We start from the raw sequence: 20,391 nt of genomic DNA, 5'->3' as shown, positions 1-20,391 counted from the left end.
GAATCGAAGACAAACAAACCAGGACATAGATGGCCTACTGTCAAATCTATACCAAGAGATCACTAATAGGAAGGCTCAAATATGTTTTCTTTCTCACGGGTTATTTTTTCTGTGTCTTCTGTATAGGGAATGTTAAAACTTAAAAATTGAACTGATGTCCTTATTGCATCGTTTGAGATAAAAAAAAAAAAAAAATCTGTTTTGCTCCCTTTCTCTATTCTTCTGGGCGATGTCTCCCTAAGCGCCCGTCATCATATGACCTTGACTGTTGTGAGGACGCTATTATATAGTAAACTGATTTATGGAGATGGAAAATAGGGATCCCTTAGGGAAGGATTGTTAAATATGTAATAATGGTTCACGCGTGTATACATATATATATATAAATGAATCTTGATAATGTGTATTCAAAAACATATTGAATTATGAATTCAACATGCTAATGAATCATACGCTGAAAACCCAATTTGCTATATATTTCCGATTTCAATTCAGGTGTCTGAAAAGTAAACGGGATAACGGGATATTCTACACCAGTTTAACCGCTCGTCAAAGTATCACACAAACAATGTCTTAGTATAGATATGATATATGCACATATTTACCCAGCCATATACAGAGCAGTCCCTTTATCTAAATATGTGAAGATATATGATAGCCTTTGTACAGCTGAACTATAGAGTGATTATAAGAGTATACAAACATTTCAATACGAGAAGATTCATATGAGAAGTTGTTATAGATTTGCTATCAACAGACCTCTCGTTTTCTTTGTGTTGGTATGTTCTATGCTGCGAGGAGACTTTAAAATAGTTTAGTTCTGGTCATATATGTTTGACTGTTGACGCTTCAAGAACACGTCTATACATATAGAAGGTAAGCTGCAGTGCAACTTTTCTTCTGGGCCATCATGTCGAATAACACCATTTTGTGTGTTCTTTCCCATAATAATATATAATCACAGTTTGACTAGTGGAAGTACCTATTCGGTACATTTTCTAATGTTAGTCATACTCATTGATCTATTCCGTTATATTTCATTCATTGACAACAGGAACAAGAAGGCTGTATATAAAGAACCATACTTGCATCGACGAAACACTAATTTAGCGTAAACATCAAAAGTGCCACTGGAGGACAATACTGAAGTCATATGATATAAAGGTTTCATTATCTTCTGTACCGATACGTATATTTACATGTATACAAATGGCTATAAAGGAAACATACGTAATAGTACCCTAGGTATTGTTCCTTTTGAGATATTCAATTTATATTCATCAAATTTTATTATTGACATTCGATGTATCGCCGATCGAGGTATTCACCATAGTGCTCTTTCTTTATTGCAGCGAGTACATATAATGATGATTCGAGCACACGCTGTTCAACAGGAGTTCCTCAGGTGCAATGCTTGTAGTGAGGATTACGACGAGGAGATCCACATACCAAGAGTGTTACCTTGTCTACATACCCACTGTCAAGTCTGTATCCGTAAATTGTCGACCACGAACATCATTATCTGTCCTAACTGTAGGACAAAGAATAGACTTCCAACAACAGGGGTACGTGGCTTACCTATAGACACAACGAGACGGAATCTGTGCGAGTTTATAAAATTGAGAAAGACAGATTCATGTATTACTTGCAAAGATTGTCCCGAGGATAATGAAGCTTCAGGCTTCTGTAAAGATTGTAATATATACCTATGCTTGGACTGTAAGGAGACACACAAACGGAGCATCGCGACTAGATCCCATGAAATTTTGAAAATTGAAAATATGAAAGTTTTTGCTGGTTCAGAGGTATTTCGGCGGCGTCTGAAGTGCACAAAGTCGGGTCACGAGGGCCAGCTATTGGCCTTCTACTGTTCCAAGAAGGAGTGCAGAGCGCCATTGTGTAAAGTGTGCATAGAGCGGGATCACAAAACGTCCGAAGGTCACGTGGTACAAAATATAGAAGAGGTGCAGCAACTGAAAATGACTGAATTGAAGAGGGTTTTCTGCCACCTGGGAGATATGGTCACATTTACAAGGACAATAGTTGAACAACTGGAGCAGGAAATACTGAATATTGACATCAGGGAATTTGAAATGGAAAAAGAATTAGAGTCAACGTTCACTGAATGCCAAAGGATGTTAGAAAAACGGAAAGACGATTTAAAAGCAGAAATTTCAAAAATCTGTAAAAGGCAAAGGGTCGTCTTAGTAAGCAAATCAGAAAAGATGGGAAACTTCATTGACACGGTTGGAAGTTTTCAAGGAATATATCTACACATTCTGGTCCTTCCGAATTCTTGATTCTACACAATATTCTCCTTAGACGTCTGAGACTATTGACTCGTCATCAGGTAAATCAATCAGTTGAGGTAGCAGCGCCAACTTTCGACACACAGAATGTGCTCACACAGTTTAGAACATTGACGTCTGCGTTAGGAACTATATCTACAGAGACGCGTCCAAGGAATTTGGTATTCTTCCGCAATCATACTGACCTAAGTACGACGTCAAGACCACTTTCAATGAGTAAGTAGAGCAGTAATCCGTTCATCCATGTCGGCTATTTCATATATCATTGAATTACACTCTATAATAAGGCACATACAGGTTCTTTAACGAGTAATGTAAGTTTTGTCTTGATTTTTCGATTAATGTATGTATTTTATGTGAGGAGAACGACCCGTAGACCTTTGTAAGTTTTGTTTTAGAAACCTGGTTAATTAAATAAAAAAATAACGGAAGTGATGGTCGGTTAACTCAAAATGGCTTATTCTACACGGTATCATTTCTTACATTTCAAAGGACGCGACATCCATGTTTTATTTATTTCATATTTTTCAATTATCAATGATATTGATTTTCTCTCGAAAAATCTATATTATAATGAGATTCAAGGCCTCAAAATTACAACAATGATAGCGCAAAACATGGTGATGGTGCCTTTTTGCGGTCCAAGTTCATTCCAAATTGTTACCTCTATCAAGTAGGAGTTATATGTATATCACATGCCTAAAGAGCGAGGAAAACTTCGTAAGCTATAGGAGAAATGCGTTCAATTGTCTCTCGATACAATTTGTTGGATGATCAACGTTCAAGAAAAGTAAATACAATTTCTATTGCAAAGGTACATCCTAATCGCCTTGTTAATACCTTCATGTGTCACACCGGTCAGTACAGAACGTATTCTGTACATAGTTCCACACCTAGTCAATCTAAGTAGTCGTTTTGGTTAGAGGGAGTGTGTCTAACGTGTCCTTAGAGGTATTGTGTCTAACGTGTCCTTCGAGGGATTGTGTCTAACGTGTCCTTAGAGGGATTGTGTTTAACGTGTCCTTCATTTCATCAAATGTTATTAACAAGATGTCGTAATCAATTGGATTGAATAACAGGCAAAGCCTATATAAATTCTCTCCGTCAAATGGCCAAAGTGGAATAAACAAGGAGACATAATATTTTAGACATGTTGCAAATGAAAAAATTAACACAAAATAATTCATATTAACACAAGGCTAAGGGGAAGTAACTCATGAAGGAAACATCTCGCACACACACTTACACACACATACAAGTACATGTACAAATACATTTATTTCAGCATATATATACACTATCATAGACAGATATTGGCAGGCTTAGACCAAAAGCCCATGTGCATATATTGCACAGGTCACTGCTACCAAAAACTGTTACAATTAAATATAATAAATTCATTTAATACATATAGAGTGTAATAATTTACAATGTCAAGATAAGTACACGTAATAGACAGTAGTCATGCTCATTTAGAAGCTCCTGGATGTAATATAGAATATATAGTATATTTTTGTTTAACATCATGGCTTTAAGTCATATAAAAATTAAAACGACGGGATTTTCCAATAAAAATATGCACATCATCAAGTATTCTTCTGTTTGTAAGCCCATCACAATCAGGACAGCCCTGGAGAAGAATGTTTTTATCAGTGTGATTATGGTTTCCATAACTATTAAGAGAAGTGAACAAAGTTGTTCTTTGATTATTAAAAATAGGACATTCCAAAAAGTAATGAGGTACTGTTTCATGTTCAGCAGAGCAGGTACAAGCAGGACTATTAGTAAGATGGTCATGGTGTAAATCATAATTTAAATTACTGCAAGAGTTTCGAAGTCGACATAGAATAATACTTGCTCTTCGGTTACCTTCTGTTTTGAAAATTGAAACAGATTCACTATCAGAAATAATATCTTTATTCAAATATTTTTTTAATGCTGCAGGAGAGGGAGAATTAAGAAGATCAGAATTTGCAATGTTAATTGTGCGGCACATTTGAGGGAAAAAACTGTCAAAATAGTTATTAGTTCTACATAACGGTGGGTTGAAAAGCCTAGTTTGTCTGAGAGGGTAGGGGTTATCATTTTGATTATTAATAAAGGGATTTAAAACATTTTGTAAGTATTGAGGTGTCTGCCAATGCATAATTTTGTACATCATTACATGTTTGTGTTTATTTCGTCTTACAGATAGTGTTTCCCAACCTAGTTCATTGTATAGTTTGTCATGTGATACCCCAGAACGAAGACCTGTTATTATCCTAGCTGCTTCTAATTGTACAGATTCAAGAATATCTTTTGCCTGTTGTGTACAATTATCCCAAATAATATCTGCATATTCCAAAATTGGCCTAATAAATCCCATATATATTTTAATTAATGATTTTCTATTGACTTTAGTTTTGACATGGCGAAGAATATTAAGTCTATTGTAAGCTTTTTTGTATATATTCTGTATGTGCTGTTTCCATGTTGCATCATCTTGAAGTGTAAGTCCTAAGTGTTGATGTGATGATGTGTCTATGATTTGGCTATTTTGGAAAAATAGTGGGATGTGATGGGTGTCTTGTTTTCTAGAAAATTTGAGTGATTTTGTTTTACTTGGATTGAATTTAATGTTGTTGCCCATTCACCTATGTTAGTAAGATCAGTGTTGAGAGATTGTGCGGCCTGTGTTGGGTTAATATCTATAATTACATACAGAGAAGTGTCATCAGCAAAAAGTTTGATATTGGTGGAAACATTAGTAGTGATATCATTGCTATACAGAAGAAATAATAGTGGTCCGAGGACAGATCCTTGAGGTACCCTGCATTTACATTCTTAAATTGTGAAAAGTAAACTTCAGTATTTACTCTTTGCATTCTGTTCGACAGATAATTTTCAAACCACAAAAGTAGATTTCCATTTATACCATATAATTTCAATTTAAATAAAAGACCTTCGTGCCATACTCTGTCGAAGGCTTTACTGATATCACAAAAAAACAAATCGAAGCTCCTTTCCTTTATCCATATTGCTTGCAATTTCATTATAATTAAACAAAAGCTTATTGACAGTAGAATCACCAGGTATAAAGCCAGACTGATGCTTAGTAATAATATCATTCTCAATCAAAAAGTTGTATAGATATTTAAAAATATTTTTTTCCAATATTTTACTGAAGCATGATGTAATTGAAATTGGTCGTTAATTTAACACATCATTAGAGGGCTTGTGTCTAACGTGTCTTTAGAGGGATTGTGTCTAACGTGTCCTTAGAGGGATTGTGTCTAACGTGTCCTTAGAGGGATTGTGTCTAACGTGTCCTTAGAGGGATTGTGTCTAACGTGTCCTTAGAGGGATTGTGTCTAACGTGTCCTTAGAGGGATTGTGTCTAACGTGTCCTTAGAGGGATTGTGTCTAACGTGTCCTTAGAGGGATTGTGTCTAACGTGTCCTTAGAGGGATTGTGTCTAACGTGTCCTTAGAGGGATTGTGTCTAACGTGTCCTTAGAGGGATTGTGTCTAACGTGTCCTTAGAGGGATTGTGTCTAACGTGTCCTTAGAGGGATTGTGTCTAACGTGTCCTTAGAGGGATTGTGTCTAACGTGTCCTTAGAGGGATTTTGTCTAACGTGTCCTTAGAGGGATTGTGTCTAGGTAGCAGTATACAGTAGAAATGGCCCGACTCTGATAAACAAGGCACATGTCGAGGAAATGTAAACACAGCGGATTTACCCTACACAACACATGTATACATGTATATATATTTGTAAACTGCATTACATTTACAATACATATAAAGTTCTGAGAAGTGTATAAACAAACCTCTTTTTTCTATGTATGTCACTTGTGTGAAAACCATGGTTACCACATCAAAAAATGCTAAAAAAAATGCCAAAAATTGATATTTTTGACCCAAAAATTGACCCCCGCAACTAGTAAATTTTTTTCTAAGTTTTGTCTGAAATTAAAGATCACCTACCTGGTTGCAGAATTATCTGGGTCCCAGTAAAGTTGTAAAACTTGATTTTATTCTCGAACTCATCATGCTTATACCAATTTTAGTACAGTTTTATTTTTTTAATTTTTTTTTTACATATCATTATACAGAGGTTAGCCATTTAACAAAAATATATCCTATGGCCACAACCCTCTACTGTATACTGCTACCCTAACGTGTCCTTAGAGGGATTGTGTCTAACATGTCCTAATCCTCATTTGTTAAAATTAGTCTGTTTAATGATTGCTATTTTTATAACGCAGGGTTGGATGCTGGGCACACCGATGTTCTATGTAAGTTGTTTCAAACATCAAATATGTTACCATTTCTCTACCCCACTCTGTTATTACGACGTCGTCTCCATTTCCCATCCGTATATGACCTTGACTGCGAAAACGTTAAACTCTAAACAAACAAACATCAGTTTAAGTGTAAATAATTACATAATCACATAAGAAAATGATTGGAAATAAATTTACATTGGATTTCAAGCTATCTCCAATGTCACATCATTGTTATGAAGCGAGCTACGGAGAGCTCCATAATTATCGTTAGAAATGAGAACTCGTGGTTATGTTTATCGCATGCCACTCCATATATGATGAGTAAAATCAAAAACGATGTATACATTATGTCAACGTAGTGTTATTATTATGTTACAATGGGTGTTGTACATTGTATGTGATTGTAAGTATAACACTGCATTGCTTCTAAAACATGATTTTAAATACACAAGTTTTGAACAAATTAAGGCATGTTAACAAATTGGTTTTTTTATCAGTGTGATTCATGGTTGCTTGATTCTTGTGCATTATGTTCTCAAAACATTTTTGCTGTCGATATTCTAAAGATCAACCTATCCCAAGGAACGGTTTCAAATCTTAATAAGTATAGAGTATATCACATCCGCTTGCCATTATTTGGGTACGGCAACTTTGAAATGAAAACAAACCCTAACGTCTTTAAGTTATCTATTGTTGGCTTCTTGTCCAGGTCATATCACTTCTGAACTAAGGCTTTTAAAATTTACTAATAAGTTTGGTTAAATGCATACAAGTTGTACCATGGACAAACTTGTCCCCGTGTGGTGTGATGAAATGTTACGAAGAAAGATGATGATGACTATAAATCTGTTTCAGTTCGCCTTATTCTGTTTCTGTTTACAGCCCCGGAGATTATATTGGACAGAGACACGGTCCACAAATACCGTGCTGTCAGTGACTGCGGTCGAAAACTTCACAGCAAGCCAACATCTAAGACAAAGCCTGGACAACCATTGTACCGTAGGAAACAGCTGCAAACCTACCGAGGTGTTGTAGGAAATCGGTCGTTTCATCAGCCGGGCAGATTCTATTTCGAGGTAGTTATTGACATCGATATCCTGAAGGACTTGGATAACTCCAACTTCGTGTTTGAGGTAGGCCTTTGTAGCTTAGAGGAAGTAGATCGGGTCACTACCTATATGAACAAGACCACGCCTGGTCACTTTGTGGGCAGCATTGTGAACGGCATGACATGGTGTGTCGGTACCTTCGCCACAGAGGGCGCAACCTTATGCACAGAGAACTCACTTTCAGGACAGCAGGGACTCGGTTATGTGAAGGGTACGGATTCCTGCTTGACACGGAGTTGAGCAGGTTGACCGTGTACGACTGCCTGACACATACCAAGATCTTCACATTCGATGACGTCGGTCCTAGTCTGGAACTGTGGCCCGTATTTGGTTGTCACTGGCCAAGTAAGGTTAATGTCACTATAACGGTCAGGAGTGGACGTGACATTACTCTGCCCGATGTTCTTGCTACACGCTCACTCTCAATGGTAACGTAAGATGGCAAAATTATGCAATAACACATGGTTCAGTAAATATGTTCAACTTTGTTCGGCTTTTTGCATCCACAATCTAGACTTTGTAAATTTATGTTCACAAAACTTTGTATTTCTAGTTGTTATTTTTAGTTAGTTCGCAAGCAGCTGGGCCATGATTTTTTCATGATCTCTGGACATTCATTATATGACCTTTGCTCTCTCTTACGAGGACGTTTGTTTTTGTTAAGTATGTAAGATCATGTGACGACAAGTGCCGTAAAAAATAAAGATTAGGAAAAATAGAAAACATAAGATGTACTTCTCAATTGTTGGAGTTTGGGCATAATTAAGATATATTCTTCTTTTCGTGTTCTTAAAGAAGACATAAATGAAAGGGTCAGATTCTGCAGAGTGCTAATGCATCGCCTCTTTCAAGATCATGTCACTTATGTTATTTTTATCATAAAAATAAATCAATTCTGGACAATACGTAAAAGCAGCAGAAATTCCTGCATATTGTGTAGACAAGTGTTGCAGAATCGGGTGATTTCTTCGTTATATTCTACTTAGAGGGTTTTGAAGAACCTTAATTGATCTGCTGCCCCTTTGCAACACTTCGAATCTATATATATATATTATATTTTGGCGACTCCCTAAACACCCCACTCCAATTCATGTGGCCTTGCTGTTGCAATGACGTTTAACCCCATACAAGCATACGCACACTCGGATCGGAAGGTTAAATATAAAAGCAACAAGTGATACGATTCCATACATATTTATTATGATTACCACTGTATGTGTACAAGTTCGTTGGTAAAACAAGGCAACGACGTGCGTTAAGTATATCTATCACATGCATTTGTTTGGACGTTAGATTACTCTTTAACACAGTCGACAATGGCTGTAGCGTCGGTACATTTATGTAGACAAACAGCCTTATTCATATAGCTTGATGTCTTTGTAGTGTTACATGACAGACATTTTCCCTTGAAAGTATAAATATTTTTACGAGACAGACTGTCTTGCCATTTCTATATTACTTTAATAATACATTCACCCTTGTCTAAAAGTCTCCACATTCCTTCTAGACATTAATCTTGTCAGGACGTCCGTATACTTAACTTTATAGACATCTTTGTCAGGACGTCCGTAAACTTTAGAAGACAGACATCTTTGCCAGGACGTCCGTTTACTTTACTAGACAAACATCTTTGTCAGGACGTCTGTATACTTTAATAGACGAGAAATATTTGCCAGGACGTCTGTATACTTCAAAAGACAGACTTATTTGCCAAGGACGTCTGCAAACTTTACTAGACAAATATCTTAGTCAGGACTTATGTATACTTCATTAGACAGACATCTTTGCAAGGACGTCTGTATATTTTTCTAGACAAATATCTTTGCCAAGACGTCTGCATTTTCTTCCAACACAAAAATATTTAGACGTCTATCTAGTTTTCTCAGTCTTAAGGACTATTACGCAGCCATATGTATACAACAATAATTCTTCTTCTATAAACATACACCAAACATCTTACATCGGTCATCTCTCAATCAATTAAAACATAATTCAATTTTTACAAAGCAATAAATCTAAAATTACAGTAGTGTTCTAATGCAATAAGAATCTTTTTGATTATTATTGTTATTTCAGTGTAAGCAATTTATATGAAGAAGTGAACACGTTAAGTATTGTATAACTAAGGACTTGTTTAATGCCAATATCATCAGAAAATGTAAAACAAAAACCAGATGTTATGTGTTGTCAAATACTCCTGTGATATGCTTGCTGCTGTCATACCATTCTACTGCATTTGGCGAGAAAATCACACAGGAAATCGGACTTACAAAAGATTCCAAAACATATGTGGGGAGGGGGGGGGGGGGGGGGGGGGGGGGGGGACAATTTCTAGTTGATGAGAAAAGAACTATTTTTATTGTAGTATGCCTTGAAATCTGGCAGTATTTTTTTAATTTTCATGCTTTCCTCTGAATCTGTTTTGTTTCCCCTTACCATAATTTTACTACAACTACAAAGGCAATGACTTATCACAAACGACCCCTTTATTATCCTACGTAAAGTAGAACCTTGCTTGCTCCGACACGTTCTAAATTAATGATTTTTATTTTTTTATTTTGAAGATCATATTCACAGTGTTCTCTGATAGTTGGGCTACTTTTACCACGTCCCAAATACAGTCAAAACATTCGGTTATTCAATTGTTTAATTCATACATACACAATCTCTCCTTAATTTTGTTTTGAATGTATCTGCAGTTGAGTTTGGCCGATCCATAGCTACAACTTCTATCAGTGGCACATGGGTCTGCACTGAACATCTATAATGGCCTCTTTAAAGTGCTGACATTCTCAAAATGTTACTACCTTGGCAAGTTTGGAAAGACTAGACCTGCTGTACCAACTGTACATGGTTAGAGGCGACTAATGTGTAATCCCCCTGTAGAATCGGTAGTTTTGTCCTGTGTCTTCTTTTTAGGGAACTGAAGAAACTAAAATGGATCTGCTGTCCCTATGGGAACACTGCACAAAGAAAATGTAGAGAAAGTAGAATATATTGAAGTCCCAGGTGATTTCATGCGAGATTCTTTTGAACCAATAAAGGTCTTTTCAGTGTCCCCAACAAACGGACAGAGAAGAAGCCTCCAATTCTGCAGTAGGCTCCACATACATAAACGGTTATATACCATTATAGGCAACAGTGCCCAATTCTAATGTTCCAGAGAACAGAGTATTAGAGCCAAGTCTAACAAGGTTCATCCTCGATATCCAGGGGTTACGTCATCGTCGATCTCCAGGGGTTACGTCATCCTCGATCTCTAGGGGTTACGTCATCCTCGATATCCAGGGGTTACGTCATCCTCGATCTCCAGGGGTTACATCATCCTCGATCTCCAGGGTTTACCTCACTTTCGCTCTCTGCACCCCTGGAATATGTACATCAAAGGATCGAACAAGTCTTGTCTCATCAACAAGGTAGCGCACACCAAGCCTTCAAATTTGCTATGACACATTCCAGGGGTGTAGAGAGCGAAAGTGAGCGTAACCCCTGGATATCGAGGATGACGTAACCCCTGGATATCGAGGATGATGTAACCCCTGGATATCGAGGATGAACAAGGTTCTACTGCCAAGTCTTACATAAACTACCATGGCATGCAAATAAGATGAGCAACATCTACCTTCCACACATTTAACTGGCAATTATTTTAAAGATGTTTAAAAAATATGTTACAATCAAAGTTGAAATATTTACAAAACATGAATAAAGATATATACAAAAATATGTCTGAGCATGATTTGCGTTTCAGGCCTTATAAACGACCTATGGAATGTGACTTTGTATCTAATATTGCTTCAATTTCATAACAAAACAAAATCTTCTGAATGTTAAATTTCTTCAAAGCACCTTCACAGGAAAACCTCATTCCTAGAAATATATCACAATATCACATAAATGGGATTTTCATAATCCCATGATAAATGACATTAGTACTTATTGGGAAGCGTTGGTTTATTTACCTACAAGCAGATAAAATACATACTATTTAACTAGGCTATTGTAGTAATCTGATCCTGTAATGGGGATTACAACTATCATCCAATTTTAGATGTAAATATTGACTCAGTCATTTGATATATTCCTGGCCTTAGCACTGCAGGTCCTCCCCAGCACCTCAAAACTCAGTGATACCAAACGGTGTAGTATTGCCCTCTGGCCCCAAACCAGACATCTATCTGCAAAAAATGTCTAAGTCTGGTGTCGGGGACAGAGGAAACTTGGGATAACCGCCATATTGACATAAATGTGTTAGGATTTGATTGACTTATTTTGATTAACAATTATGATATTGCTTAAATCAATTCAATATCAATATAGCTGGACCCTCTGTTCAACATTACCTTTCTTTGTAAATTCATTTATAAATGTAAGTTTCATTTGTCCCCAATACAAATACAGCACAGCTGTCATAATTTATCATAAACAAGACTGATTAGGAACCAAACTTCATTCTTAACCTTTGGGGGATGTCAACTAATGAGGAGGATCTACATTAAATGGACAGGTATTATACACTTAAGGATCCCTGTCCCACTGCACTGTGGTTTTTCCTACATAGCGTAATCTCTCCTAAACTTCCGTTTGGATGTAACTGTAGAAATATTGGGCCAGTGCACTTCCAATGACCAGGTAGCTCAATTGGCTAGGATGATAGTATAACAATCTGAAGTCTGCAGTTTGAATCTCAGGCTAGCCCCACTGAAACTTTACACTCGAAACACTACTGATGATTATGTTGTATTTAATTCATCCTTATTATTTCTCATAAATGTCCTTTAAGGTACGGTTTTCTCTTCAGAAAAAGTTTTTATCAAAGCTACAGTCATATCAGAAAGAACAGTTTCCAACCTTTAGCTACTATTTTGTGTCAGTGGTACGGGTATCCTTAAGCTTCGACTGTTCAGGAAGCAGGATAGGATGCATTTATAAAGCAAATCAACATAATAATATCAATATATTGCACTACATTTAACTGGCTTAGAAGTAAAGGAATCATAACTTTATAAAGCATATCACTCCAGTTATGAAGTAGAAAAAGATATGGTACTATAAAGTCAAAATGACCATATTAAATTAATTCAGCATGAACAAAACTGACTGATTTCATACTGGATTGATATACAGCTCATTTGATCGACTCTAAAGGTAGGAAGTGTTCAGCTGGGATTCCTAAAACGTTTTTTGTAAAGTAAAATATTTATACGTGAGTAGCTTGTAAAATACTTATCACAGTTATAACACTGAGACATCTGATTTTTTCATTAAAACAATAAAGACATTAAAAAAACATGTTATTATAATCATATGATTTTGTCATTATGTTTACTATGACAAACAATATTATTGAAACAACAATAAAATAGCAGCTCATTAAACACTTAATGGATCGTATATAACATGAATGTCGTTTGTATGGACTTCGCGTTTACACCAAACCAGCGTAATTAATGATTATAGTGTTATAAACCTCGAGGGAAATAAGAAATCTACATACTGTGTATATATGTATTTTCAATTTTTCTCTTATGCTAGAGTAAGCAAAAACAATTAAGTAACAATAAAGCAGTATTATAAAAAATGTTTCTGAATTGAAACTAAATACAATGTACAAGTCATTATTATAACTGTATTAAAATTAATAGGATATTTCTACTAAATATTCTCCCAGGCTAAATTCCCCTCAATATTACAAAATTGTTCTTTTCTTAACTCTTATGTCTGTCATTTGAATGAACAAAGCCAATTTCGATCTAGTGTGTAACTTTATAATGAAAACAACTTAAACTAAATAGGCTAATAAGACTCGGCAAATGATAACAATTGGGTTTTTTAACACTGAGACACCAAAAGTTATGGAAGGACTTCAAAACTCCTTGTATTGTTTAAACACGGTCCTAAATACAAAAAAATTTCATACTTTGTTCACATCAGCCTATTCAAAAAGTATAAACAGAATACATAGGAGATAGAACCTATGTTAACAGGTGTCTATCATTGATCAATTTCTAAAAAGGAATCAAGAACATTAATTGCGTCAACTTGTGTGACAATTAACTTTCTACTATATAAACCTACCATCAACACTGGGTAAATCCTTCTACCATTGCCCACACAGTTAACTTTCAACTATATAGACCTACCATCAACACTAGGTAAATCCTTTTACCATTGCCCACACAGTTAACTTTCTACTATATAGACCTACCATCAACACTATGTAAATCCTTCTACGATTGCCCACACAGTTAGCTTTCTACTATATAGACCTACCATCAACACTGGGTAAATCCTTCTACCATTGCCCACAGAGTTAACTTTCAACTATATAGACCTACCATCAACACTGGGTAAATCCTTTTACCATTGCCCACACAGTTAACTTTCTACTATATAGACCTACCATCAACACTGGGTAAATCCTTCCACCATTGTCCACAGAGTTAACTTTCAACTATATAGACCTACCATCAACACTGGGTAAATTCTTCTACCATTGCCCACACAGTTAACTTTCTACTATATAAACCTACCATCAACACTGGGTAAATCCTTCTACCATTGCTCACAATGAGTTCTACAAAGTTAATTTGAATTAATTAATGAGCCAACACAATAATCAACATCATGTAAATAAAAATACGAAAACTAAAATTAACGCTAAAATGCCATTATAAAACTAAATATTCTGCTAAACCTCACGCTCATACATACACAATTATCAAACAACAGTTTTAGAACTTCAGCTGGAAAACAGATAATTGTTATATCTCAAAAAATTATTTAAAATGCAATGTTCCTGGTAATTTGTTCTAAATCTTTTTCTCAGACTAAATTTACATATCCGTGTTTATATTGTTGAAAAATCAAGAATTTCAATATGTACTTTTTCTGACAATTAGTCATTGTATAATTTTTATATACTGATTCCAATAATTAGACTTGTTAATTAAAACATGTATATGAACACCTCTTCAAATCAACAGAGATGTTTGATTAAGTATTGGATTTGTTTTCTATTCCCTCTTGCAGCATTAGTATTGCATGTCCATAAATCCACACAATATAATACATTTAAAAGGCATACAACACAACAGGCACAACACACCCTTATGTTGGTGCATTGTATCTACTCTCCTTCATTGCATTTTCATTTCATAGAAATTTCATGCAATAATTTAATTCCATCTTCAGGAAAGAAACCCTTTCAAAATACCACTTTATAAAAGTAGTACCTGTAAATTAATTGTTCATGTGAAACCTTACACATTCAAAACATGATTCATCATGGCAGTCATATTTCTGTATACCTCAACTGGGTAGCTTTACACATTGAATGTATATATAATAGTCCTAACAATTGTATAATATCAAACATACAGTAAATATCAATGTAACATTTAAGATTTCAAATCATATCCAGCAAAACAATTGTACAATATCAAATACACAATATACATATATAACATAAAATTTAGATTTTAAAATCAGTCTCTTGCATATAAGCGAAGACAGTTATTATTGCCTTTAACTTATTTTTTAAATTTGTTTCTGCACGTTAAGCAGATTGAGCACTCTAAGTAATGACATTTCTTAATTAGCACACGTCAATCACAATTATAGCAATGATAAATTCGTAGCTATTTTCTTGACCAACAATAAGTCTGAGTTATCTCCCTTAATTAACATACAAAGCATGATACAGTCTGCATTACCTCCCCTACATCATTCCCGGGGACTTGAAATCCAGCTTTTATAGCTTCCTTGGTTTTTTAGTACAAAATAAAAGTAATAAATTTCCCATTTCTAAGCAGAACTACAGGACAGTCCTCATGTATAATGGAGACTACAGCAGAATAATGGACTATCATTTCTCTATCACTAAACAAAAACTTAAATTGGACTAGCTAGTTTAATAGTTCAAAAGCACATGTTGAACATTGTTTATGGGACTATTCAAATAATATTAGAACAACGGCAATAAGTGACTCCCTCAGAATAAAACGTTAAAGTCTGTTTACATGTGATTTACCACTTTAATAGACAAGGTAAGTTACTAAAGTGTCAACAGTAAAACACTTAATACAGATATCTAAACGTATCTTCTATGATACTATAACTCAATCTGTACATCTATCAATAAATGTAACGACTGTCTAAATGTGACCAGACTAGCTGCACTTCAGCAATCTGCATAACATTCCTGTTACAATGATGTGGATTGCTTATAAGACGTCTACAATCTGTCTTTGCTGCTGTCAGATTACTAACTTCTAATGGCAGAATGATGAATCTTAGTATTGCTGTTGTCAGATTTCCATGGTAGAAAGTATGTCAAAAACTCCTAACATTATGCAATATGATTTTAACCAGAGGAACCAATAATCTTTATGAGAATCTCCAACAACTGAGGCATGATGCAGAAAGACTCCCCTATATCACAGCACATACTTCAAGCAGTAGCATAGCCTTAGATTGGACTGGATTGGTCCCCCTCCACTTCGTTACTGTCCACATCGACAGTGAACTCCACAGCTTTTCCAGGTGGCCCTGTGCGACCGAGACATTTCTGGATCAAAGGAATAGAATACAGCATGAAGCCACTGACAGCCACAACTGTACCGCACAGCTGGAATGAAATGTCGTAACTTCCTGTAGCGTCATACAGCCAGCCTGAAACAGATCAGGATCCATTGTCAGCAATGTAGTTTAAATCAATATAATTTGTGAAGTGCTTTAAGACGACCTACAAACTAGGTTATGATGAAGGGGTATAAAAGTCCCTCAAATTATTATTATTATTATATCAGTAATACATGTACCCACACTCTGTAAATCAGCGGAATGGAACAGCAAACTGCTATTTTTCATACTTGGAAAAGACTTTCTTGGTAAAGTGTACATATGAATCTAAACAAGTGGCAGAAAGACACCTATCGGCTTCATTTATTGTGGCAGAAAGACACCTATCGGCTTCATCTATTGTGGCAGAAAGACACCTATTGGCTTCATTTATTAACTGTTTTTGATGTACAAATTGTAAATATATATATATTCATTCCTATAATTTCTGAAATCTGTGCAGTTGTTTACTAGGGAAAGGGTTAACTGATCATTGTGTACCCTACTAGTAAAGGAAAATAAAAACAATTTCACTCCTGTTAATCCAGTGTTGTAATGCCAGGCTGTTGGGTTATCCACTGCTGAATCACAGGATTAAATGTCTTTTATTAAATAATGAATACACCAATTCTGCTAATTAATCAGTACTAGCAATACCTCTGATCCTTGTCTTCCATTTTTTTCCTATTTTTTTTCCTTTTCTAGAACTGAGACTTGCTGCTTCCAATTTCTTATGACACACTGCCTGTGCAGCTTGTGGAAGGAAGAAAGTAGCTATATTCCACTGCATGATCATATGAGGTGATTAATGTAGGACCCTACGGACTGTGTAATTTGCTTGGGGGACAAAGGCGAGATCGACCAAAATTTATCCGACACATCATTACAACTATTGACTCCTCTTTTTGTCTCTCTAGGAACCTCTGGTTAGCCTGTTATTAGAATAATGTGTCATGCTACTGTGTCCATGTTATGATCTTTCAGTGTGATGACACTTTTAAACAATAGCTCTAGTGTCATGTGAACACCATCATCATGCGACCTTAGTATCAAAAGGAAGTGAAACTCTTCACAAACGAACGGACTCTTCGTCACACACACTGATCGTTAACAGGGAGGAGTTGCCTACCAGCAATAGGTGGACCGATGAGCGTGGCTACTCCCTGGAACATGAGCAGTAGTCCAAAGGCACTGGTCAGCTTGTCCAGTCCTAGTAGGTCTACCAACACCACTGAGGTCAGTCCGACATAGACACCTACAAATAATACATTATTATGTTTTAATATTATGTTTTAAAAGTGGGATACAAATGTACAATGGTCAATTAAACACATGTTCTTTGAATAGTCAATATTTACTATTTTATCATTAGGTTTTAATTGGAATGACTGCTATACACTGTATATATAGGTACTACATGTACCATTGGATGAACAAATATATTATGTTTTACACTAAAAAAACAGGAAATCATGGAAATCTTAAGAAAAATAATAGTGAGATGTTATTTTGACCTTATATTTATATATTGACTTGTGAACTTTCTAGCGCTATGATTTGTCACATTTATGTTATCTGTTAACCTAAATTACACCTGTGTATATAAACGACAAATTGTACACAGCACCTTACTTTACATAAAGGTCAGTGTTATCTCCAGGCAGAAATCTAGTAACGACCTTCTATTACTGAGATAACACATAATCAGTCAATAGTGCTATCCTCATGACCCCTATAATCTGGGAAGATCATCCTAACCTTCGATTTCTACTAAATCAAGGAAACCCAAATATACATATAACAGAGGTTATCACATTCCTGAAAGGATGATCATCATGTTGACACAGTTTAAATTTCAGTTATGGTTTTTCTCCGCTATAACCATGCTAATGCACGGTCTTATGTTTTCGTATGTTCTGACTTTACTATGCAGCTCTATGTGCCTCCCTCTCTCTAAATTAAAGCTCCTTTAATTTCAATACGAAATAAAAATTTCAATATGCACACACATTAATTCAAGTGGAGAATAGAGAAGTTGACTAATTTTCAAATTGATGACTTGATGAGCAAAAGATTCAAGATACAATGGTGCTTCGCACATAGCCTACAGGTCATTGTATCCTATACTGTTAGGCCTAGGCTGTATAGTAAACAATGGTGCTTAGCACATATAGCCGACAGGTCACTGTATCCTATACTGTCAGGCCTAGGCTGTATAGTAAACAATGGTGCGTAGCACATATAGCCTACAGGTCACTGTATCCTATAGGGTCAGGCCTAGGCTGTATAGTAAACAATGGTGCGTAGCACATATAGCCTACAGGTCACTGTATCCTATACTATCAGGCCTAGGCTGTATAGTAAACAATGGTGCTTAGCACATATAGACTACAGGTCACTATCCTATACTGTCAGGCCTAGGCTGTATAGTAAACAATGGTGCGTAGCACATATAGCCTACAGGTCACTGTATCCTATAGGGTCAGGCCTAGGCTGTATAGTAAACAATGGTGCCTAGCACATATAGCCTACAGGTCACTGTATCCTATACTATCAGGCCTAGGCTGTATAGTAAACAATGGTGCTTAGCACATATAGACTACAGGTCACTATCCTATACTGTCAGGCCTAGGATGTATAGTAAACAATGGTGCTTAGCACATATAGCCGACAGGTCACTGTATCCTATACTGTCAGGCCTAGGCTGTATATTAAACAATGGTGCTTAGCACATATAGCCTACAGGGCACTGGATCCTATACTGTCAGGCCTAGGCTGTACATTAAATAATGGTGCTTAGCACATAGCCTACAGGTCACTGTATACTATACTGTCAGGCCTAGGATGTATAGTAAACAATGGTGCTTAGCACATATAGACTACAGGTCACTATCCTATACTGTCAGGCCTAGGCTGTATAGTAAAAAATGGTGCTTAGCACATAGCCTACAGGTCACTGTATTCTATACTGTCAGGCCTAGGCTGTATAGTAAACAATGGTGCCTAGCACATATAGCCTACAGGTCACTGTATCCTATAGGGTCAGGCCTAGGCTGTATAGTAAACAATGGTGCTTAGCACATATAGTCTACAGGTCACTGTATCCTATACTGTCAGGCCTAGGCTGGATAGTAAACAATGGTGCTTAGCACATATAGCCTACAGGTCACTATCCTATACTGTCAGGCCTAGGCTGTATAGTAGACAATGGTGCTTAGCACATATAGCCTACAGGTCACTGTATCCTATACTATCAGGCCTAGGCTGTATAGTAAACAATGGGGCTTAGCACAAAGCCTACAGGTCACTGTATCCTATACTGTCAGGCCTAGGGTGTATAGTAAACAATGGTGCTTAGCACATATAGCCGACAGGTCACTGTATCCTATACTGTCAGGCCTAGGCTGTATATTAAACATTGGGTGACAAAAGTCAACAGCCTCTCAGACTTAGTACTGCATATCCTTACAGTTCATGAGTCACCGGTCATAAAACACAATAACACGTATTTGTTCAATTGATGAAATATGGGATTGGGTTTATACATTTTAGGCATTAATACTTCACTTTTGGTTTAATTTACAGCCAGTCTGCAATCTCAGGTCAATAAAAGTCTCTCTCTACCCAGAAGTATCTACTGGTAATCCCCACCGTACCCCTATTCAGAAATACATTGTGCAGGCCTGAGATAACTGAAACAATGATGTTGTAAATCTACAAGGACTGTAACACTTGAATGTTTTCTCAATGTTCAGGTCTTTCGATCATACTGAAGTAGTAATCAGGGACCAATCAAACTGTTGCGTGAAATTCAAATTAAGACAGAAATTAATAAATGGTTCTGACTGATAGTGATATCTGCATTTTGTATCACCAGACGGATCCAATTACTGTAGAAAACACAACTTTGTTCTCACTAAAAACATGGTTGTTCTGTCAATGGTAAAAGAGTTTAAAATGTATAATAAACTGAAAGATGAGCATTCATTGTTGTTGAAAGTGTATTAATATATTTAGCATCAAATTGCATCTTTTGAACATTTGAGATGGTATGAAGTTTCATTTAAACAAATTCCTCGGCGTG

The 20,391-nt window shown here is 36.1% G+C and overlaps 2 protein-coding genes across 5 annotated transcripts in view; one reads left to right on the top strand and one right to left on the bottom strand.

Moving 5' to 3' along the window:
* The first annotated feature begins 1,367 nt into the window (after positions 1-1,367).
* On the top strand, positions 1,368-8,302 carry LOC110464303 (E3 ubiquitin-protein ligase TRIM56-like). Its single transcript, XM_021519497.1, has 2 exons — positions 1,368-2,246; positions 7,392-8,302. The coding sequence occupies exons 1-2, from the start codon at positions 1,368-1,370 to the stop codon at positions 7,923-7,925; spliced, it is 1,413 nt and encodes a 470-aa protein (XP_021375172.1). The 3' UTR covers positions 7,926-8,302.
* A 2,864-nt stretch (positions 8,303-11,166) lies between these two features.
* Positions 11,167-20,391, bottom strand: part of LOC110464986 (monocarboxylate transporter 7-like) — a 60,803-nt gene continuing 51,578 nt past the window's right edge. For all 4 annotated transcript variants that reach the window (XM_021520641.1, XM_021520561.1, XM_021520715.1 and 1 more), the window contains 2 exons: positions 17,437-17,562; positions 11,167-16,358 (listed from right to left, as the gene is read on the bottom strand). In XM_021520641.1, the coding sequence (XP_021376316.1) occupies positions 16,156-16,358; positions 17,437-17,562 (329 nt within the window). In that variant the 3' untranslated portion in view covers positions 11,167-16,155. The remainder of the gene's footprint in view (positions 16,359-17,436; positions 17,563-20,391) is intronic.

This window comes from Mizuhopecten yessoensis, unplaced genomic scaffold (genome assembly GCF_002113885.1).
Source record: "Mizuhopecten yessoensis strain PY_sf001 unplaced genomic scaffold, ASM211388v2 scaffold213, whole genome shotgun sequence".
Taxonomy (NCBI): Eukaryota; Metazoa; Mollusca; class Bivalvia; order Pectinida; family Pectinidae; genus Mizuhopecten; species Mizuhopecten yessoensis.
This window is presented reverse-complemented; position numbering and strand designations above follow the sequence as displayed.